Source organism: Trichomonas vaginalis, chromosome II (assembly GCF_026262505.1).
Source record: "Trichomonas vaginalis G3 chromosome II, whole genome shotgun sequence".
NCBI classification, from domain to species: domain Eukaryota; phylum Parabasalia; order Trichomonadida; family Trichomonadidae; genus Trichomonas; species Trichomonas vaginalis.
This window is the reverse complement of record NC_067204.1, coordinates 24,762,199-24,780,545: the sequence shown is the minus strand read 5'-3', so window position 1 is coordinate 24,780,545 and position 18,347 is coordinate 24,762,199. Positions and strand designations below refer to the sequence as shown.

Genomic DNA, 18,347 nt, shown 5'->3' with positions numbered 1-18,347 from the left:
ATAAAACCAATAAAATCTTTTGGAATTCAACTTTGTTTTAATGTAGTGAATCAATAGGAAGCTAATTAAAAAAGAAATTCTAAATTAATTTTGTTTTTTAGATTTATCTATGCTATTTTGAAGTACAATCGTTTTAATGAAGTATACTTCAAAAGAACATATCAAACAAATAAAATACAATATAAAAGAATAAAAAAAACTAAATAATTAAAAAAAATTAAGCACTTGCCATCAAAGTAGCTCTAATTCTAATGAACTTTGGTCTATTCTGATCATTGATAGAGCACTTATCGAGATTCTGTTGAATCAACTGTACCAACGTTGAATCCTTCAATGAAGAGCAAATATTTGGAATCTGAGTCAAATTCTCAATGATAGAGAACAAAATTGGAGCATGTTCAGTATCCCACAATGTCTTCACGCATTCCATGAATATTTCTATTGTTTCTGGATCTTGTAACAAGTAATCTCCGACATCAGGTGTCATAACAATTCTGTAGACAGTTACTAAACTTCTTTGTGTAGCAAATCTGTCATCTTGATACATCAAACAACATTCTAAGATTGTTTTGATGTATTTGGCGCATTCTCTTGCATTCCTTGGAACAACAGTGATGTTACTCAAACAAATGAGGGGGTAACCTTCATAATTAGGGTCCTTAACAACACCTATTAATTTCGGAATTGCTTCATGCATAACATTCGAATCTGGGCATGTTGCGGACATAGAAGCCATCGCCATGACAGCTAAATGAGGGAAGATGTCGTTGGCATTATCCATTAATTCTGCAACTTTTTCCATTGTTCCCCATTTCTCCAAAATTTGGGATCCGCTCATTGTTGACGCCAAAACACCAACAATTCTAATTGCTGGCTCAGTTAGATCGGATTCCAATGTCAGAGCGTTGTCGACGAAGCTGTGTATCTCTTCTTTTTGTTCTTCATCGAGGAGTTTCTGCGGATCATGGCTTGCAATGATTGCTGCAGTAGAATACGAGGAAAGAATGGCAGGAAATGTTTCTCTCATCATTAATTTGATCAAATGTGGCAACAATGGTTCGAAAACATTTTCTGTGATGATATTAACACAAAATGCAAAACAGATACGAAGTGCTGAAACTTGGACAGTCAAATCTTCACTGTTTATGCATGAAACGAAGCAATCACTGAATGATTTGATTGCAGACACTTCTTTATAAACTAATGTGTTGTCCATCAATGTCGCAATAGCATTCAATGCATCGAGTTGGATGTTTGGATTCTTTGTTTCTAACAACATCATGAATTTATCAAGGAATTCACTGATTGTTCTTTGTTTAGGAATTGTTCCGTCGAAAAGACTTTGTAACAATCTCAATGATTCCAGTAAAACATCTTGGTTCTGGAGACTGAGTAATGCGATGATTCTATCTGGTCCTTCAACGCATCTTAATTGGGCTTTTGCTGCTTCGAATTCGATGATTTGTATCAAAACATCCAAAGCTTCAATCAAAATATTCGTTGTACTACTTGGTTCTGTGTTTCTCAGTAAGTTCTCAATGATTACTGAGAAGATGGAGTCATCATCGAAACAGTGCTTGACAATGATCTTCTTTATAAGTTTGATAGTTGTCAATCTGACAGCGTTATCGACATTTAACAACAAAGGTGTCAAATTTGTCAAATGTTGGACAGAAAAGATGATGTGTTCTGAATCAACGACCAATGACAAACAATCGACAATTTTGTTCAGAGAAGAAACGGAATGTTTTGCCAATGTATCCAACAATATTTTAGAACCACTTCTCTCAAGAAATGCCGCTCTAGTCGATTCATCGACCATAATTAAAGCGGTTAACTCTATAACTAAATGTCTGATGTTATCAGGACAGTTCTTGAGTTTCTCTTCGAGGATGGGGATGAAATCGAATTGAGTGATTCTCATCAAATTGTCAGGATGCTTTGCTGCATTCAAAAGTGGCAAAATCTTGTTTTCTTCTTTGAATTCGTTGATCAAAAGTTCGATTTTTTCATCTGTCATGTCGAATGGATCGATATCGATGCTGTTCTGGCTGTTTCCTTCGTTGTTCGATTCGCTTTGGTGCTGTGCAACGTAAGCTTTGAGTTCATCAATGTCTGTGTTCGGGAAACAGATTGTTCCTGTCTCAAGAGTCTGAACAATCGTTGTAAAATCTGGTCTTTTATGTGGATCAGAGTGCCAGCACAATCTGATGAACTTGGCCAAATTCTGGGGACAAGATTTTGGTATTTTCGGACGATTGTTTTGGTTGATAACTGTCATGGCCACTTGGATGTCTCTGAGGCCTCTGTAAGGTACATCTCCTGTCAGCATTTCCCAAAGAATGATGCCGTATGAGTATACATCGGATTTTTCATCGAAGTTCTGCGACATAAGGACTTCTGGAGCCATCCATTGTGAAGTTCCGATGCCTCCCGAAACCATCTCATTATTAGAAGTCTTTGTTCGGGCCATGCCGAAGTCTGCGATCTTAGGAAGGTTGTCCTCATCCAAAAGAATGTTCAATGACTTCAGATCGCGATGAACCATGTTCTGACTATGGAGATATTGCATACCATAGGCAACTCCAAGGGCAATGATGGAGAGTTGTGTAGGAGTAAGACGTGAATTTGCATCTTTGGCATGTAAACGGGCAAATAATGAGTCTCCGCTCATGAATTTTGTAATGATGCAGAAAGGTGGCTTTGTACATGCTCCGACAAATGGTAAAATTGCGAAATGACGAAGATGAGCTAAAATGGCAACTTCGCCTTTGAACATTTCGAGACCTTCTTTATCAAATTGTTGATTATGTAAACGTTTGACGGCAACAACTGTATCATCGGATACTCTAACACCTAAGAAGACATCTCCGAAACCGCCAGATGCAATTTTCTTTTGGAATTTGATATCTGCCGGATCGATATCCCATTGTTCAATGGATGCGAGTCCTTTCTGTATTTCTTGAAGTCCGAGGATTTTAGACTTTGGATTATCGATACCAATTTCGTCTGCAAGTTGGACACGGAGATCATTTACTTCGCGAAGTTTCGTTTCTTTGTCTGGTAGATCGCTATTTTCCAATAGTTGACGAAGAATGCCAAAATCGTGGACGTTGTTTGACTTTTCTTGGAATTCTGTCCATGATAAAGGTGGTGTATCCGTTAATTTAAGTTTTATGACGGATTTGTTAAAACTTGCAATGATTTTATTTAGTTCATCTGTAATATAGTTAATATCGTGCTCGAGGAAGAAATCCATCCAGTACTTTTCTGATTGCTTTTGAATTAAATCTGAGAAGCGAGAAAGTATTTGAATTAAGTTTTGGAACTCTGCAGTGTCATCATCTGGCATAACTCGAGGATCCATCGAGAAGCTACTGATTGTTTTTGAAAAATTAGCAAGCTGATTGCATAAATAGCTAATTTTAGTTCTGTGAGCACAGGCATTCTTAGATAAATTTTGCACATTTTTCATTTCATATTGCACGTGCTTTACCCATTGCCCAAACGTAATAGTTCCTTTCGGTGAAGACATCGTGAATAATAAAGTATTTTTTGAGAAAAAAAGTGACTTCACAAAAGCAATAGAATAAATTATGAAGAAATATAATTATAAACGTAGACTCTCCATAATCAATTTTTGATAAAAAGGAGCTCAAAAAGACATAATATCTTTAAATTTTTGAAATCAGCTTTCTGTTTGGTGCCATATTTTACTGTATTCATATCCTTATAATGCCTATTTTATTACTCAGTACAATATTCACATATTTTAGAATTCACATTCAATTAAGAGGAAATCCGTCTTTTTTAACATAAAGGCATTAAACCAGCTGATATTCATTCATACATATGTATTATGGGGCACTACTTCTAACAAACATCTTCAGATCTTCAACGCCCAAAGTTCAAACTGAAGTATATCTATTATAAAAAGCATAACATATTTCCTGTAAAACTGTATGTGCACCAACAAACAAAGATTCAAATTCTGGATATATTTTTGAAATCTCTAATAATAAATTTAAGCACAATAAATTCAAAATTGCACGGCATGTATGAATTTTCATAGAGAGATCCATTGTCAGATATTCTAAGACTATTTAAAATTTCGTATCGAAATTGAATTTTTACAAAAAGAATTACATAACGATTAATCGGTGTATTGTTGCTTATAAAATACAATTGAAAATTATTTATCAAAAGGAAGTCATTTTGAAAAATGAAAAAAATTCTAACAAAAAATAATATTTTTAACTCCCATTGTGAACTCTATATCAGTAACATTGGGTTTGCTAATAGGTATTGGGATGGGCGAATCCATTTTGGGTGGCTCAATTATGGAACTTCGAACTATTGTTGAATCAATAGAAGGCAAAATTGTAACAGCGTTATTTTCAGCAACTCCATCCCATTTCACTTTCTTTGATCTCCTTTCTTGCTTAATTTCTTCATGCGAAATTCCATGAAATTGCTTCAAAGCGCCATTCCAATGATTTTTAATATTATTCCCACTTCTTCCTGGAAGAAAATGAGATATTTTAACCCAGTGTGGACCGAATATTTTATATTTTTCAATAATAATTTGCTCTTCTTCTGCAGTCCATGGTTTATTGACCACTTCTTTAAATAGGTATTGGTTATATCTATCTCGACATTGGCAAGCCGTTCTACCTGGGAAAAACGAAGCGATTTCTTTCCATGTTTTGTTCTTTTTATCTTTAATAAGTTCTTTCAGAAGAGTGTCTTCAGCTTCTGTGAAACGAGCGCTCCTATGTTTAACAAGTTTAGGATAGCCTATATCTGAAGCAATGCGGTCATCTTCCATGTCTATATGTTAATCGCAATGCAATACAATTGAAAGGATTACAATAATTACAACATTTTATTAATTATAAATAAGTTTATAATTAAATCGTAGTGCATAATTATCAACAAAACACGAATCTGATAAGAGTGAACAAAAATAAGGTTGAAGTCGAAATAGGATGAGAAAACCCATACTAATATAAATAAATGTGTTTTTTCAATTTTTGTAATCTTTAAATTGAATGGATTGAATTCTAATTCAAATTATTGTAGGATTAAAAAAACATTATTTTCTAATCTGTTACCCATATCAATGCATGCAAATTCTTAGTTCATGTTTATTTATTAATCCGTATTGCACATTGAATATGAAGAATTATTGAATGTCGTACGGATACATTATTATACGGACAATTTTCAACAACAACAAATCTTACTCTATTTGTTAAATCTCCATCTGTTTAAGGATGTCGCTTTGCGAAAAAAAACACGCTAGCAACTTTATCCGTTTTTAGCCGATGGCGAAGGTCTTTTCCGAATCCGAGGTAAAAAAAATTTCGATATTTTAAGTCTCACGCAAGAGACCTAAAATTGGTACTATAAAAGTGACGCTATTCGCAAAACAGCATCCTTAATCTGTTATGTCGAATGCGATCTTTGAGGATTTTATATATATATATATATATATATATATATCGAATCTATTGATTCAAATCCAATAAATCGTGTGCCAAGTGATATGTTTTCAGTTCCTTCGTAAACTTTTATTACAAACATTCGTTTTGCCAAATATCAAATAGGATTTCTGAAATTAATTCAAAAGAGATATTATTAAATTCTTACTATACTAATTTAAATCATTATACAAAACTTTTGTTAACGAAATCGTGTCTCAAAATTTCGGATATGAATAAACCACAAAGAAAATAATATCCATAATATGTTTGTTCTTTTAAACTTTGCACCACATAAATAATACTATAATCTTGCCTCATTAGAGTGAATAATAGTATTAAAACATCCCAGATATAGCTCTCATATGTAATCCAACGAGAATACTCTCTATGATAGTACCGAGCGCTATTAAAATGATGACTTCCCATGATGCTATTACACTGATAAAAATTGAAAATTTTATCAAAAAAAATTCACGATTCTTTATTGAAAGTATTCGTATTTTCATTAAATATATGAAGATATAAAATAAAGTTTTTCGGATATTTTTTATTTAGATAAAAAATGGTTATTTGAAGTTAAATATTTGAATTTATTTTATAATTGAATGTAAGAAAAAAAATAAATCATTAGAGTTTTTCAGATGTAACAATAGTTCCGCCCCATTCGATGACTGTGAAGCCATCACGATTGAATGTTGGAAGTTCTTGTGGTTCGATGTCGCATGGACTCTCTAGAGGGAGAGCTGCGAAGAAGACTCTGTTGATGTTGTCTGGTTTCGGTTCGACGTTCATTGGACACATGTCGTCGAAGTTTTCGAACTGGAAGCATACTTTGACATATTTGTATCCGCAAAGCTTCGGACACCAGTATGTGATGAAATCACATATCTCTGCGTCGTTGAGGTTCATAGACTTCAGCTTATCCTCGAAGAAAGAGACACTATCTTCGCCTTTGATGATGAATCCTTTGTCCATGTTAAGATTAGGGTAGAAGAGTGTTTCCCAGAAGAGATATCTCATCTTCTTTCCTCTGTGGACGATCTCACCTGATGGGAGTGCTTTCACATTCCACGTGTTATCTTCGTCGAATGAAGGATACACGAATGAAAAATTGCCATCATTGATTTTGATACTTACCTTTGCATCGATTTCTTCCTTTGGATACAAATAGATTACTGGTTTTCCGCCACGACATCTTCTAAGAAGATGAATTTGGTTTCCATATTTAACTCCATAATCTATTAACGTTTTATCATCTTCCAATTGTTTTCCGTCAAAAATTAGTCTTTGCTGATCTGGAGGGAATACTATTTTTTCGTGAATCAATTCTTTCAAATCTACAACCATACAATTGAGATCAATGCTTTTTAATATAATAACTCTTCCGGCCAAAGTCTTTAATGTAATTGAATTTGCTGGGATCGTAGGAGAAACAATTTGAAATTTGGTCCAAGTAAGGCTGATAGTATCTCCATAAAGAACATTATAATCTTTTAATGTATTACCATCTTCCATGTCTTTTCCGAAAAACGAGAGTTTTTGTTGATCTGTAGAGAGATCTATTTCGTCTTGTATCATATCTTTCAAATCTTCAACTCTACAATTGAGATCAATATTTTCCAATGTCGTGACTATTGCATCAGGGCCTCGTATGTGAATTACGTTTACTGAGAAAGGCAGATCTGTAATAATATATGTAACATATGAATAATTCTGAATATTATATTCTTTTAGTGTATGACCATTATTCAAACGCTGACCATGATAGAAAATTTCTATATATTCAGTTGATTTATCAAATTTCTTCAGAATTAATGATCTAAAATCTTCAACCCTAATATTTAGGTCAATATTTTCAAACGTCCATCGCTTCCCTGATGATAATAATACATCAATATTGGCATATTCAGGAACAGGAGATTGGGATGTGTGATTTTTTGTCTCCGAAATTTCTTGTTGAAGCTTGTTTTGGTAGAAAGAAAATAGTGAATCAAGAATTTGAATTCCGAGGATTGATGAAATCGTGTCAGAAATTTCAGACGCTTCTTCTTGACTGTTGAAATCTTTTAAACGTGTACGACTAAGCATCATCAATATGTCTGCTTTTCCATGATAATTTGAAAGATTTGTGAATAATGTTGCAAATTCGCAAGGACTTAGTTTTGCATAACTAAGAATTTTAGCTATCTGTTGAGGACTTCTTGCCGATAAGAATGTATCATTATCAACATAATCAGATATATTTCTAGCAATCTCTTTCCAGTCTGGCTCCATCAAATTAAAAATTTAAAATTTACGACTTTCGCCTGTAATTTATTTTCAAATATTTCCTAGGGGATTTGAGATAACTTTACATGGCTTTTGCCAGCAAATGCCATGTAAAACTCTCAAAAGTGTGAAAAATCACCCACGTTAGTAGTAGGATAGGAAGGGTTGTGTGACTTTTTTTGTTACGTCTATATATAGACGAAGGTATATTTTCACATCTTCTATATATAGATGATATAAAAATTTTTTCTTACGTTTTTTAAGTCATGAATTCGTAAGAAAGCGCGACATTATTAAATAAATTAGTAATAAATATTTATATACTAAACGCATTAAAAAATTAACATTAATATTAAAATAATTTATCTTTTATCTTTTATAAAAGAAGCTATATATAGATGATGTCAGATATTCCGCGATTAATTAAACATTGTTTAAATCATGAATAAAAAATAAACTTTAAAAATTCATGTCTCAGAATCATCATTGAACTTTAAGAAACTAATGATTGTTTGAATTTATGAAATCAATTATCTGATTTACTCTTTCTTCAATCTCTTCTATTCTTTTTGTTAAATCATCAATTTTCATTAATGAGGTGATTCTTGATTGAGGAATAGATTTCAAACTAACCACCCCCTTTATTTTTGAAATTTTGAATCCATCAACTTTAAACATTTTATTCAATTTACATGTTGTTAATTCTTCAAATAATTTTTTATTGTTAGCATAATAGTCATTAAATTCTTCAACAGATGAAAAAATTTTTATTTCAGTAATTGGTTTAACAACGTTTATTTTTTGTTGAACATTTTCATTTATTTCTTCCTCCTCTGTTTCATTTATTTTTAAAATCGGTTTCATTTATCATTAAATAAAAATTAGAATATAAGTGATGAAATATATTTTTTAATTAATATTAAATCAGAAATGGCTGCAGGATTCTTTAAAAAATTATGGGATGGAATTAAGAAAGCTGCGGGTTGGGTTTATAAAAAGATTATTAAACCCGTTGCAAACTTTTTGGCACCAGTAGCGAAAACGGCAGGAACTATCATAGGTGGAGTATTAGGTACTAAAGCAGGTAATCCGGCGATGGGAGCACAAGCAGGTAACGCAGTTGGTGGAATTGCTGAAGGAATACTTAATAAAATAGGAGGTAGATAGTGGAAAAATAAATATTATTTTTATCTTAGTATCGGTTGAAGTCTTTGATAAACTTTTTCTCCTTTATTTAATATTTCTCTTATTGGGGCAGCTTTTGGTGTTATTGATTCAGCAACGTCACTAATTGCTTCTTTATTCTTAAATATCCAATTTGCTCCTTTCTTCATTGTTTCCCAAACTTTATGCGCTCCTCTTTTTACTTTATCCCACAGTTTCTTAAATATACCTGCAGCCATAGTTGATTATTTCATTAAAATTAAAAATTCATTTTCATCTTTTAATTTTGATTTTTTATTTATTAATAAATGACGACTAACTATTTGGTGCCAAACACTAAACCGATTAATGGAAATGTGTTTCATTCATTCGAAAAGATAAATGAAATATTCGCAAAGAATGACGGTAGAAGATATTATAGAGAACTTGAAAGTTCATGCTATGACTCTGATGCTCCATATTTTGATGATAAACAAACTCATTTAAGAATTACAAATCCGCTCATGATGTGAACCAATTAGGTGACACATATATTAAACGCAAAGTTAAAGCAACTCTAGTTTCAAATAAAGCTTTCACATGTGATGCCGCTTTTAAATGCATGCGTTTATTCGTTGGTTACAAATCATCAAATCAAAGCTTTAAACAATTAGAAGTAGAAACCGAAAGAGGTGATGCCGGTTATCTTCAGATGGATTGCGCCCGTGAATCTTTCGCATTTGCAACATATAAACCAAAATCAGAAAGGAAAGTTAAAAAGTTTGTTCATTCGTTATATAATAATGTTCAAAAATATGATAACTCAGTATGTGGTAAATATATTGACCCTTCAGAAGTTTTCAAGAACGCAAATGAAGAAGTTGATATCACTTTTGATATGATTATTCCGGTAAATGATTTGTTAGCATTTCAGGCGTTCGATGATTATCCTAAATCATTTGGTGAAATCATTCTTAAATATTATGTTTTCAGGGATACTTTAGTATTTTGTCAGGTTGACCCGTTAAGAGTTGCTGATTTACAAAATTACGTTTATGAAAAGATAACTGATGAAAATTATGAAAAGATTATGAATCATGTTTATAAATATGATCGCAAATTCCAACAAATCGGACTTCCTGCCAAATTAATTACAAGCTTAGCCGCTACATCTGCTGACGCAACAGTTGATGATTTATTTCATGCACAAAGATGGAAGTTTTAGAGGATAAATGCATTACACCAGGATACGGTTTAATTGAAGAATCAGTTAAAGCAATACCACGTTTATTCAGTAAGGAAGATCCATTCATGATTCCAGCTCAACATATTGACGTTCGTTCACTAAATGGAGGTTGCATCACTCCTGAAGGTATCAGCTCAGATTTCTCATACGCTCTTCATAATGTTACAGATGTTGTGTTAACATTTCCGAAGAATGCAATGCAAAGAACAGTTTTAGAAAATCCAATGCTTCGAGGTCTTCAGGTCACTATAGATTCCAGAAACTTCCCCGATCAAGCGATGACCACAGTGGGTGACATATTCTTTACACGTATGCTTCAAGCTTCTGATTTAGATGGAGTGAATGAATGCACAGAAGAATACGAGGACTCATTAACTAGACCACTGAATGATGATAATGGCACGCCATTAGCTAGAACATGGAAAGACCAAACTTCATTCTTATGCACTATTCCAGTTCAACGTGATGGAGCGGGTATATTCTTTGATGGATTAGAAACTTTCAACTCACAAGTTACAGTACAAGTGAAAGCTTATCCAATCATTCAGGGTGAAAATGACACTTACTGTTCAAAGGTGACAAATCCTCCTCAGGTTTGGTTTACTAGGACTACATATTGGACATGGACACCGGATGAAGGTTTGAAATATCATCCAACAGGTACACCACCACAGTATAGAAGTTCATATGATGAAATATTGATGAATAGAAATGTTTAAAATTATAAATTTATTTTTGATTAAATGGATTTAAATTCATCCACCCTTATGAAGAATTAGCGGGTATATAATACATACGTAGATGATATGATTAATGAAGCATTGAGTGATAATAGAAATGCTCTATCTAAGGAAAAATTAATGAAAATTCCATATTCTGAATGTTACTTAAATTCAATCACTGCAGCAATTGGTAAACAAAATAAAGGTAAAACATTAACGATATTAAAACAAATTATCATTATTGCTAACACTTCCCCCATTCACATGTGTTAATTTATATCAACCGTTCAGGTTCACCTTCAGATGATACATTTGAATCTTTAAAGCATTTAATCAAAATTCCAATTATTTATTTATCACAAGAAGAAGCAGAAGATTATTTAAAAAACTTTTTAATGTATAAAGAATTATATAATACAATCAAGAAGCAAGGATTAGAGGATAAAATTATTGATAAACAACGGGATGAATTATTTGAAACACTTTCTATTTCAAATTTTGATAGAGAATTTTTGCATTCACTCATTTTTCTAGATGATGCAGTGAAATCAAAACTAATAACAAATGAGAAATCATATTTTAATCAATTATTAACTCAATGTCGACACATTCAGTGTTCATTCTTTATGGCTGTTCAATATTTCAAAGCATTAAGCACAAACATTAAATCAAATCTATCAACACTTTTCATTTTCAGTGGGTTTAGTCGTCAACAGTTGAACGTTATGCTTTATCAAGTGAATTTACCAATGAGCATTAATGAACTTTACACACAATATCAGCAATTAGGTGAACATGGAAAAATAATAGTTGATTTAAATAAAGGAAGTGTTAAATTTGATTAACTTTTTATAATTAATTTTTATTTTTTATTTATAATTAAACATGACAGAAATGGTAAATCTTCTACAGGTTCCATTAAAACAAGGGACAAACAAAAGGGGTGCATATAATAGAACTATGAAAGTTCCTGATGGAATGAAAGAATTAGTTCATATTGTTGCTGGTCTTCAAAAAGATGTTAAACAAATGAGAAACGTTTTAACATTACCAGAAGCTCAAGCATATGCCAAATGTCATGGTCCAAATTGGGAAGCACACGAAGCAGACATTACGGGTCCAAATGGAAAACCTGATGGTATAAATGAAGTTTTCGTTACTGATGGTCAAGGTAATATTAAAGTCATAAATGGTTATAAATTAACTATGTCTGATTATCCTAAACGTAAAGCATATAATGAACGTTATCCTATGCAATTTGATGAAAATGGAAAAGCTGTTAAACAATACATTAGAGAAGGTGAAAATGGTCCAATTAATTCATACCGTCATAATCCATATTCTTATTTCAATGAAGAATTAAATGCTATTGAAGAGGGACCGGATGGATTACCACGATATTCTAACCAGTTTGATGGTCAATATACAAATATTAGACCTGAAATTTCAGCTAAGAAATTCTTTAAAGTTGCTTTATTCGATCCAGTTTTCGCGAATGTTAAAGATGAACTTAAACAGCAATTCCAACCAATTATAGTAGCAAGAATTGCATCAGGTGCTTTATCTCAAGCATTCAAAGATTTAATTAAGAAACCATTATATCAGCAACGTGGTTTAACTTATGATTTAGTTAAGGAATCAGATAAAAGAAAATTTGAGAAATCAGATGATTATAAGAATGCAATTAATGAATATATTCGGTCTATTAATTTCGATGAAAATGCTAAAAATCAACTTCATGAACAAATACAGGGAATAATAGATTCAAAAGTTCCAGCAAAATAAAAGTTTAAATATATTTTTTTTATTCGATTATAAATGAGAAGACGTTTCACTAGTCAAAAGAACACTAACGCAAAAGCAGAGATTACGGTTGGTTATAACGTAAATGATGATAAATCACGAATTATTCAAAATGTTAAAGTTAATGTTAGCCCGAATTAACAAGGTCAGCAACTCAACCAAATTTATTAACTCGTGACTTACCGAAGAATGAGGAGAATGAAGAAAACCATGAGAATGGAGACCCAATCATTTTATCTGAACCCGGTAAAGAACCTGTTGAAATTCCCACTTATCCAACATACCCCCACCTCTCTTTCATCAAACATCGAGAACCCATATAAAATAGACATTAATTCTGAATTAATGAAAATTTACCGTGATATAATAATTAATAATTATGATTCAATAATAAATTTAATTGATCAATCCGGTTTAATTATTTTACCTTATGAATCATTAATTCACATTATCGCCATTCTTTGTGATGTTCAAGATTCAGACGTTAAGATTCAATTTTTCATAGATGATGAGGTTTCATGCTGCGGAACAGTTGCAAAAATAAATCCTATAAAGGATATTAGCACAATTAAGATATCAAAGAACGGAACAACAACTGAACTTCATTTAACATATAATGATATTTATAATAAAATAGTTGATGAATATAAAATATCACTTGAAAAATTCTTTGTTAAGGCTATTTAATATTCAAGCATTAACATTATCGAATAATAATCCTTTGAATCATAATCATAATAATTGACCTTTCACCAGTTTCTATCGTTTGTTTTATTTCTTTTTGTTCCCCACTATCCGGATCGGTCATTGTAATTGTTTTTGTTATAGTATCAGCTTTATCTTTAACTTCAATCTTTTTTCCATCGGGATATTTAAACCAAAATTCCAAAAATTCGATATTGTCAATCTGTTCATATTTTAATCTATCAATTACATTTTTAATACCATCTGAAAATCTTATGAAATGGTCATTATATGGGTTTGATTGAACTAAATTTGAATGAAGTGAAATATAACCTGTTGATGAATATGACATTGACTCATATTTTCTGAAAACACTAAAATTTATAACATGAATGAATTTCTTATTCGTTGAATTTATGAATTCTTGAGGTAATCTTATTCTAGTTTTATTTATCACTGGAAAATAACGCTTTACCATATTTTTAATCGTAATAAAAATGTCAATTATCAATATTATTTCGAATAATAACTGTGAATTAAATTTAACAGTTAGCGGAATTTATAATGTTACTCTCGTTTCTGTGAGTGGTAAATTTAATCCCATTCTTTTAGACCCTTCAGATTATATATCATTTATTAAAGATGACCTTGAAAAAACGTATGATATGTATATAAATAATGTGATAGCAAATGGGATATTAACATGATTTTAAGTTATTTAAATGAATCATTTATCGTATGGTATGAAGAAAATTTTAAATCAAAACCTGATAAACTTTTTGAACTTGATGAAATAAATAACCTTATTAAATTTCCGCTGAAACTTAAATTTTGTACTCCTCATCTTCGTTCATTGTTGGGGATATTAAATTTTGAAAAAGATGTTGGGGATGTTTTGTATTCTGACACTGGTTCCAATTTCATTTTAATCAAATGTGATAAAGTTAATACCCCAATGAGATTTTCACATCAAACATTAGACCCTAACTCTTACCCATCAATACAAAACATTTTATCCATCAACTTAAACACATTTTCTTTATCATATCCGTTTCAATTATCTGGGAATTCATTTATTCTTCATTCAAAAGATTTATCAAATATTAAATTTAGAATAACTGACCTATTTGATTGTGATTTAGAATTCATGAATGAAATATTATGGCAATTTCAAATAGAGAAAATAGCTGATGAGATAACGGATTAAATATTTATTTTTAAATCGTAATAAATGATTAAACCACAGCAACTTAAGGCACAAAACGCCCAGGTCCTTCAGACCATTACATACGCCATATATGCATATAATTCAAAGATGGCAGAACAAACGCAAAGGTTGAAATATGGAGATTTGGAGATAGTATTGAAAAATGAACATTTCGAATTTGTTTGCAAAGGCGGTGCAGTGATATCAAATATAAAAGAAATTTTATTTATGAATTCTAAAATTAAAGGTATAACGGATGATATAACATCAATTCCACCAGAAGAACAGAGATATTACGCATTAAATGCATTTCCTAAAGTTTTGAAGATTGGAAGATTTAATTTAAATGAGGAATTCATAGAAGGTTTCCTAAACGACATAATGAAGAAGGCAGATAAGGAATATGTGGATAATGAATTAAATAAGAAGGCAAATTTGGTTTATGTGGATGAAAAAGATAATGAAATTAAAGAAAAGGTTGAATGGTATCATGAATGGACATTTGAGACTTTTAAAGTTAAAGCTGATACAGAATGGGTTTCGGGATGTTTAGACCTTAAAGCAGATAAAACTTATGTTGATGAAAATTATGCAAAGAAGTCGGAAGTAAATGATGTGATTACAAGCATGAAAAATGAAATACTTCAAACATTATATCCTGTTGGTTCTATTTATACGTCAATGAACTCAACAAATCCAGCAACAGTTTTAGGTTTTGGTACGTGGAAGCAGATTGTAGACAAATTCTTATACTGTGCTAGATATTCAAAGCAAACAGGAGGTTCGAAGAAAATTAAAGAAGCAAACCTTCCACCGCACACTCATACAGGAACGACAAACTTTTCTGGCGACCATAGCCACTCATTAAGAGACCACCCATTATACAACTCAGAATATGAAGCTGGTTATGATGTTTTATCTCCAGATTATAACCATTCAGCAAAAAAGACTTTTCGACCAACTGAACCAGGAGGAAATCATGTCCATACTTTCACAACAAATCCAACAGGTTCGGGTAAAGATTATATGCCACCATTTGTGACTGTATTTGCATGGTACCGCGTTCAATAAACATACTTGAGCCTACTTTGCAGGCTTACCGCGTTCATTGAATGTGCTTGAGACTTGACCCAAAGGGTCTAGGCTTACCGAATGAACTAAATATATTTTATGTTTGTAATTAATTAGGTAATGAAGTAATGAATGAACTGCAGAAATAATGTTTACGTTAATGTTTACGTTAATGATTACGTTAATGGTTTCAGGTTATTCAATAATTAATTATTTTTGAATAACTGAAGGTGTCACCAGGTCACCAGGTCACCAGGTTATTTAACTTCTCTGAAAAAATGAGACAACATGACATTTTGACAACAACACAGGAGGAAGGCAGTTATGAATTATTTTTGAATAACTGAAGGTGTCACCAGGTCACCAGGTCACCAGGTTATTTAACTTCTCTGAAAAAATGAGACAACATGACATTTTGACAACAGTCCTGGAAATAAATGTTTACGTTAATGATTACGTTAATGGTTACGTTAATGTTTTGTCAAGACTTCATCGTAATGAGCGTAAATGACCCAAAATATATTTTAGGGTAGAAGGGTAGATCTAACCTCTTTTCTCACCTCTTTTCTCACCTCTTGAATTTTCATGACTTCTTCATCGTAATGAACGTATATGCTTTGTCAAGACTTATGAAGAAGGCGTTGAAGATGTTATACCATCTAAGAACTTGAGAGAATCTAAACCAACTCATCTGGGTCCATTAGAGCGGGAGTACTGGAAAGATAAAAACATGCCAGAAAGAATAAGAAAATTCTTCTAAACTTTTTCGTTGGATGTAAATCAGACAAAAATATATTTTAGGTGAAGAGGTGAGATTTCACCAGTTTTCTCACCTAATTTTTCACTCTCACCGCTTAGCGGCTCAGACCCTTTGGGTCTCGTGAATTTTCATGAATTTCCTTAAGACAGAAGAAATAAAGTTAGTTTTATTTTTATTTTTTTATTTTGTATAAAAGATATGATTTCAACAATTCAAGCCACGAACAGCGGGACTCTGTCCACAACTACGGCACCAAATTCATTAATCATGAATCCTACGTCAATGTTGGTAGAGATGAAAAACTTCATTCCTTCTTCATATACTTTTGAAACAGAAATACAAAGAATAAAGCAAGAACTTTTAACAAGTAATTTAGACTGTAGTGCGAAAGATGAAACAAATGGAGAGGAGCTATATGAAATGCAAGATATCATAGACCATTTGCCTAAATTACCGGAAGTTCAGCAACAAAAACTAACTATTCCTGAATTCGATGAAATTGAAGTTAAAGTTACTGATTCAGTAGAAATAAAGAAGTTCATACGTAAAGTAAATTATGAATTCCTTGGTTTTCATTGCACCATAAAAGTTATGAACAAAGATTGCGACATGGTTTATAAAAACATTTCTGACATATATAAATCTGAGGAGTTTAAGACTTACGATAACTTTGTTTCATTAGCTGCTGAATGTGTGTGGCAGATAAGAGATAAAGACAGAAGAGGCAAAGTATGGAATGGACAAATAAAACCAACAACTTTTGATTTAAAGAAAGCCATTGATGCTTTAGTTATTTTAGCTGGTAATGTTTCAATGTATAACGCAAAAATGAATCCGCAATGCTCAAAATGTAAAGCAGCAATGAGGAAATATAACTACTCACTAAAAGAGATAGAAAGAATGAGAAACGATTACGCAGACTTAAAGAAAGAAGCAGAAAAGCCAGCAGAAGATAAAATGGACATGTTAGCATTTCTGAACAAAAACTATCCAACAGCTGATGATTTCCTTTTATCTGACGTCAAGAAGAAGTATAAAGAAACTTTCGGCATTGTTAAAACTTTTGACATACTGACAGAAGAAATAGAAGCTACGAAATTGTTTAGAATTTCAAATATACATCGTACAATTCATGTAAAACGCTTATAAAATAACTGGGGTGAAAAATTAGGTGAGAAAACTGGTGAAATCTCACCTCTTCACCTAAAATATATTTTTATTGAATTCAGCAACAAAAATAATGAATTTCATTAGTTAGAAAAATAAAGTTAGTTTTTTCTAAGAAAATTTTTTATTTTGTATGTAAAGACAGAAATGACAAACATTGAGTTTGAAACAGTTAGAAAGATAGACAATGACACCAAAGTGGTTAGAATAGGTGATTTAAACGTAAGATACTCAAAGAAATACAACAAATATTCTTTGTCAGACATTATATCTCCATCTGGAAAGAAAACAAAGGACTGGGTTAGAATTGCTTCTACTCAGAAAATTTTGACAAGAAATCCTGAGCTTATGATATCAGTAGCATTTCATGGAACAAGAGCATATCTTATAGACAAAAGTCTTATACCAATAGTTTTGTTATGGTTAGACCCAGTTGTTGGATATAACTTCATAACTTATGGTTCATTCGATACGGAACGTTGCAGTGAAGGCTTACTTTACATCGTTCAGAAACCGAAGGACTTCAATACAAAGAGATATAAGATAGGAAGAACATATAATATAACTCAAAGATATGACAGTACAGTCAATAGAGTCAAGGTTGTGTTCGTTAATGATATGAGAGCTGCTGAAACAGAACTGCTTGAAGTTTTTGAGAAAATGTATGGTGCTCCCACGAAAGGTAAAGAAACGTTTGAAGTAGATGAGATAGATAAAGCTATAAAATTATTTGACGAAGTTGCTGAAAAATACATGTAAAGCGTTTATTTTTGGTCTTTTGTGAAAGTCA

The 18,347-nt window shown here is 31.9% G+C and overlaps 10 protein-coding genes across 10 annotated transcripts, besides 1 other annotated feature; 5 read left to right on the top strand and 5 right to left on the bottom strand.

Annotated features, from left to right (window-relative positions):
• Positions 1-217: 217 nt before the first annotated feature.
• TVAGG3_0604070 (protein kinase protein) lies at positions 218-3,547 on the bottom strand (the record flags this gene model as incomplete). The annotated part of the gene is made up of 1 exon (XM_001308341.1): positions 218-3,535. The coding sequence occupies one exon, from the start codon at positions 3,533-3,535 to the stop codon at positions 218-220; it is 3,318 nt and encodes a 1,105-aa protein (XP_001308342.1).
• Positions 3,548-4,158: 611 nt separating this feature from the next.
• On the bottom strand, positions 4,159-4,848 carry TVAGG3_0604060 (RNA polymerase II transcription regulator recruiting protein; the record flags this gene model as incomplete). Its single annotated transcript, XM_001308342.1, has 1 exon — positions 4,235-4,828. One exon carries the CDS (start codon positions 4,826-4,828, stop codon positions 4,235-4,237), a length of 594 nt encoding a protein of 197 aa, XP_001308343.1.
• A 1,265-nt stretch (positions 4,849-6,113) lies between these two features.
• Positions 6,114-7,064, bottom strand: TVAGG3_0604050 (cellular macromolecule catabolic process; the record flags this gene model as incomplete). The annotated part of the gene is made up of 1 exon (XM_001308343.1): positions 6,114-7,064. One exon carries the CDS (start codon positions 7,062-7,064, stop codon positions 6,114-6,116), a length of 951 nt encoding a protein of 316 aa, XP_001308344.1.
• Positions 7,065-7,327: 263 nt separating this feature from the next.
• TVAGG3_0604040 (cellular macromolecule catabolic process) lies at positions 7,328-7,760 on the bottom strand (the record flags this gene model as incomplete). The annotated part of the gene is made up of 1 exon (XM_001308344.2): positions 7,328-7,760. A coding segment is annotated over one exon (433 nt), but the record flags the coding sequence as incomplete, so codon positions are not given.
• Positions 7,761-8,684: 924 nt separating this feature from the next.
• On the top strand, positions 8,685-8,921 carry TVAGG3_0604030 (N-acetylmuramoyl-l-alanine amidase family; the record flags this gene model as incomplete). Its single annotated transcript, XM_001308345.1, has 1 exon — positions 8,685-8,921. The coding sequence occupies one exon, from the start codon at positions 8,685-8,687 to the stop codon at positions 8,919-8,921; it is 237 nt and encodes a 78-aa protein (XP_001308346.1).
• Positions 8,922-8,941: 20 nt separating this feature from the next.
• TVAGG3_0604020 (uncharacterized protein) lies at positions 8,942-9,157 on the bottom strand (the record flags this gene model as incomplete). Its single annotated transcript, XM_001308346.1, has 1 exon — positions 8,942-9,157. One exon carries the CDS (start codon positions 9,155-9,157, stop codon positions 8,942-8,944), a length of 216 nt encoding a protein of 71 aa, XP_001308347.1.
• A 1,129-nt stretch (positions 9,158-10,286) lies between these two features.
• Positions 10,287-18,347: part of a mobile genetic element that runs on past the window's edge.
• TVAGG3_0604010 (uncharacterized protein) lies at positions 11,826-12,541 on the top strand (the record flags this gene model as incomplete). Its single annotated transcript, XM_051239825.1, has 1 exon — positions 11,826-12,541. A coding segment is annotated over one exon (716 nt), but the record flags the coding sequence as incomplete, so codon positions are not given.
• TVAGG3_0604000 (keratin-associated protein family) lies at positions 14,584-15,630 on the top strand (the record flags this gene model as incomplete). The annotated part of the gene is made up of 1 exon (XM_051239824.1): positions 14,584-15,630. The coding sequence occupies one exon, from the start codon at positions 14,584-14,586 to the stop codon at positions 15,628-15,630; it is 1,047 nt and encodes a 348-aa protein (XP_051097648.1).
• TVAGG3_0603990 (organellar and viral DNA polymerase type B) lies at positions 16,982-17,539 on the top strand (the record flags this gene model as incomplete). The annotated part of the gene is made up of 1 exon (XM_051239823.1): positions 16,982-17,539. One exon carries the CDS (start codon positions 16,982-16,984, stop codon positions 17,537-17,539), a length of 558 nt encoding a protein of 185 aa, XP_051097647.1.
• On the top strand, positions 17,906-18,316 carry TVAGG3_0603980 (organellar and viral DNA polymerase type B; the record flags this gene model as incomplete). Its single annotated transcript, XM_051239822.1, has 1 exon — positions 17,906-18,316. The coding sequence occupies one exon, from the start codon at positions 17,906-17,908 to the stop codon at positions 18,314-18,316; it is 411 nt and encodes a 136-aa protein (XP_051097646.1).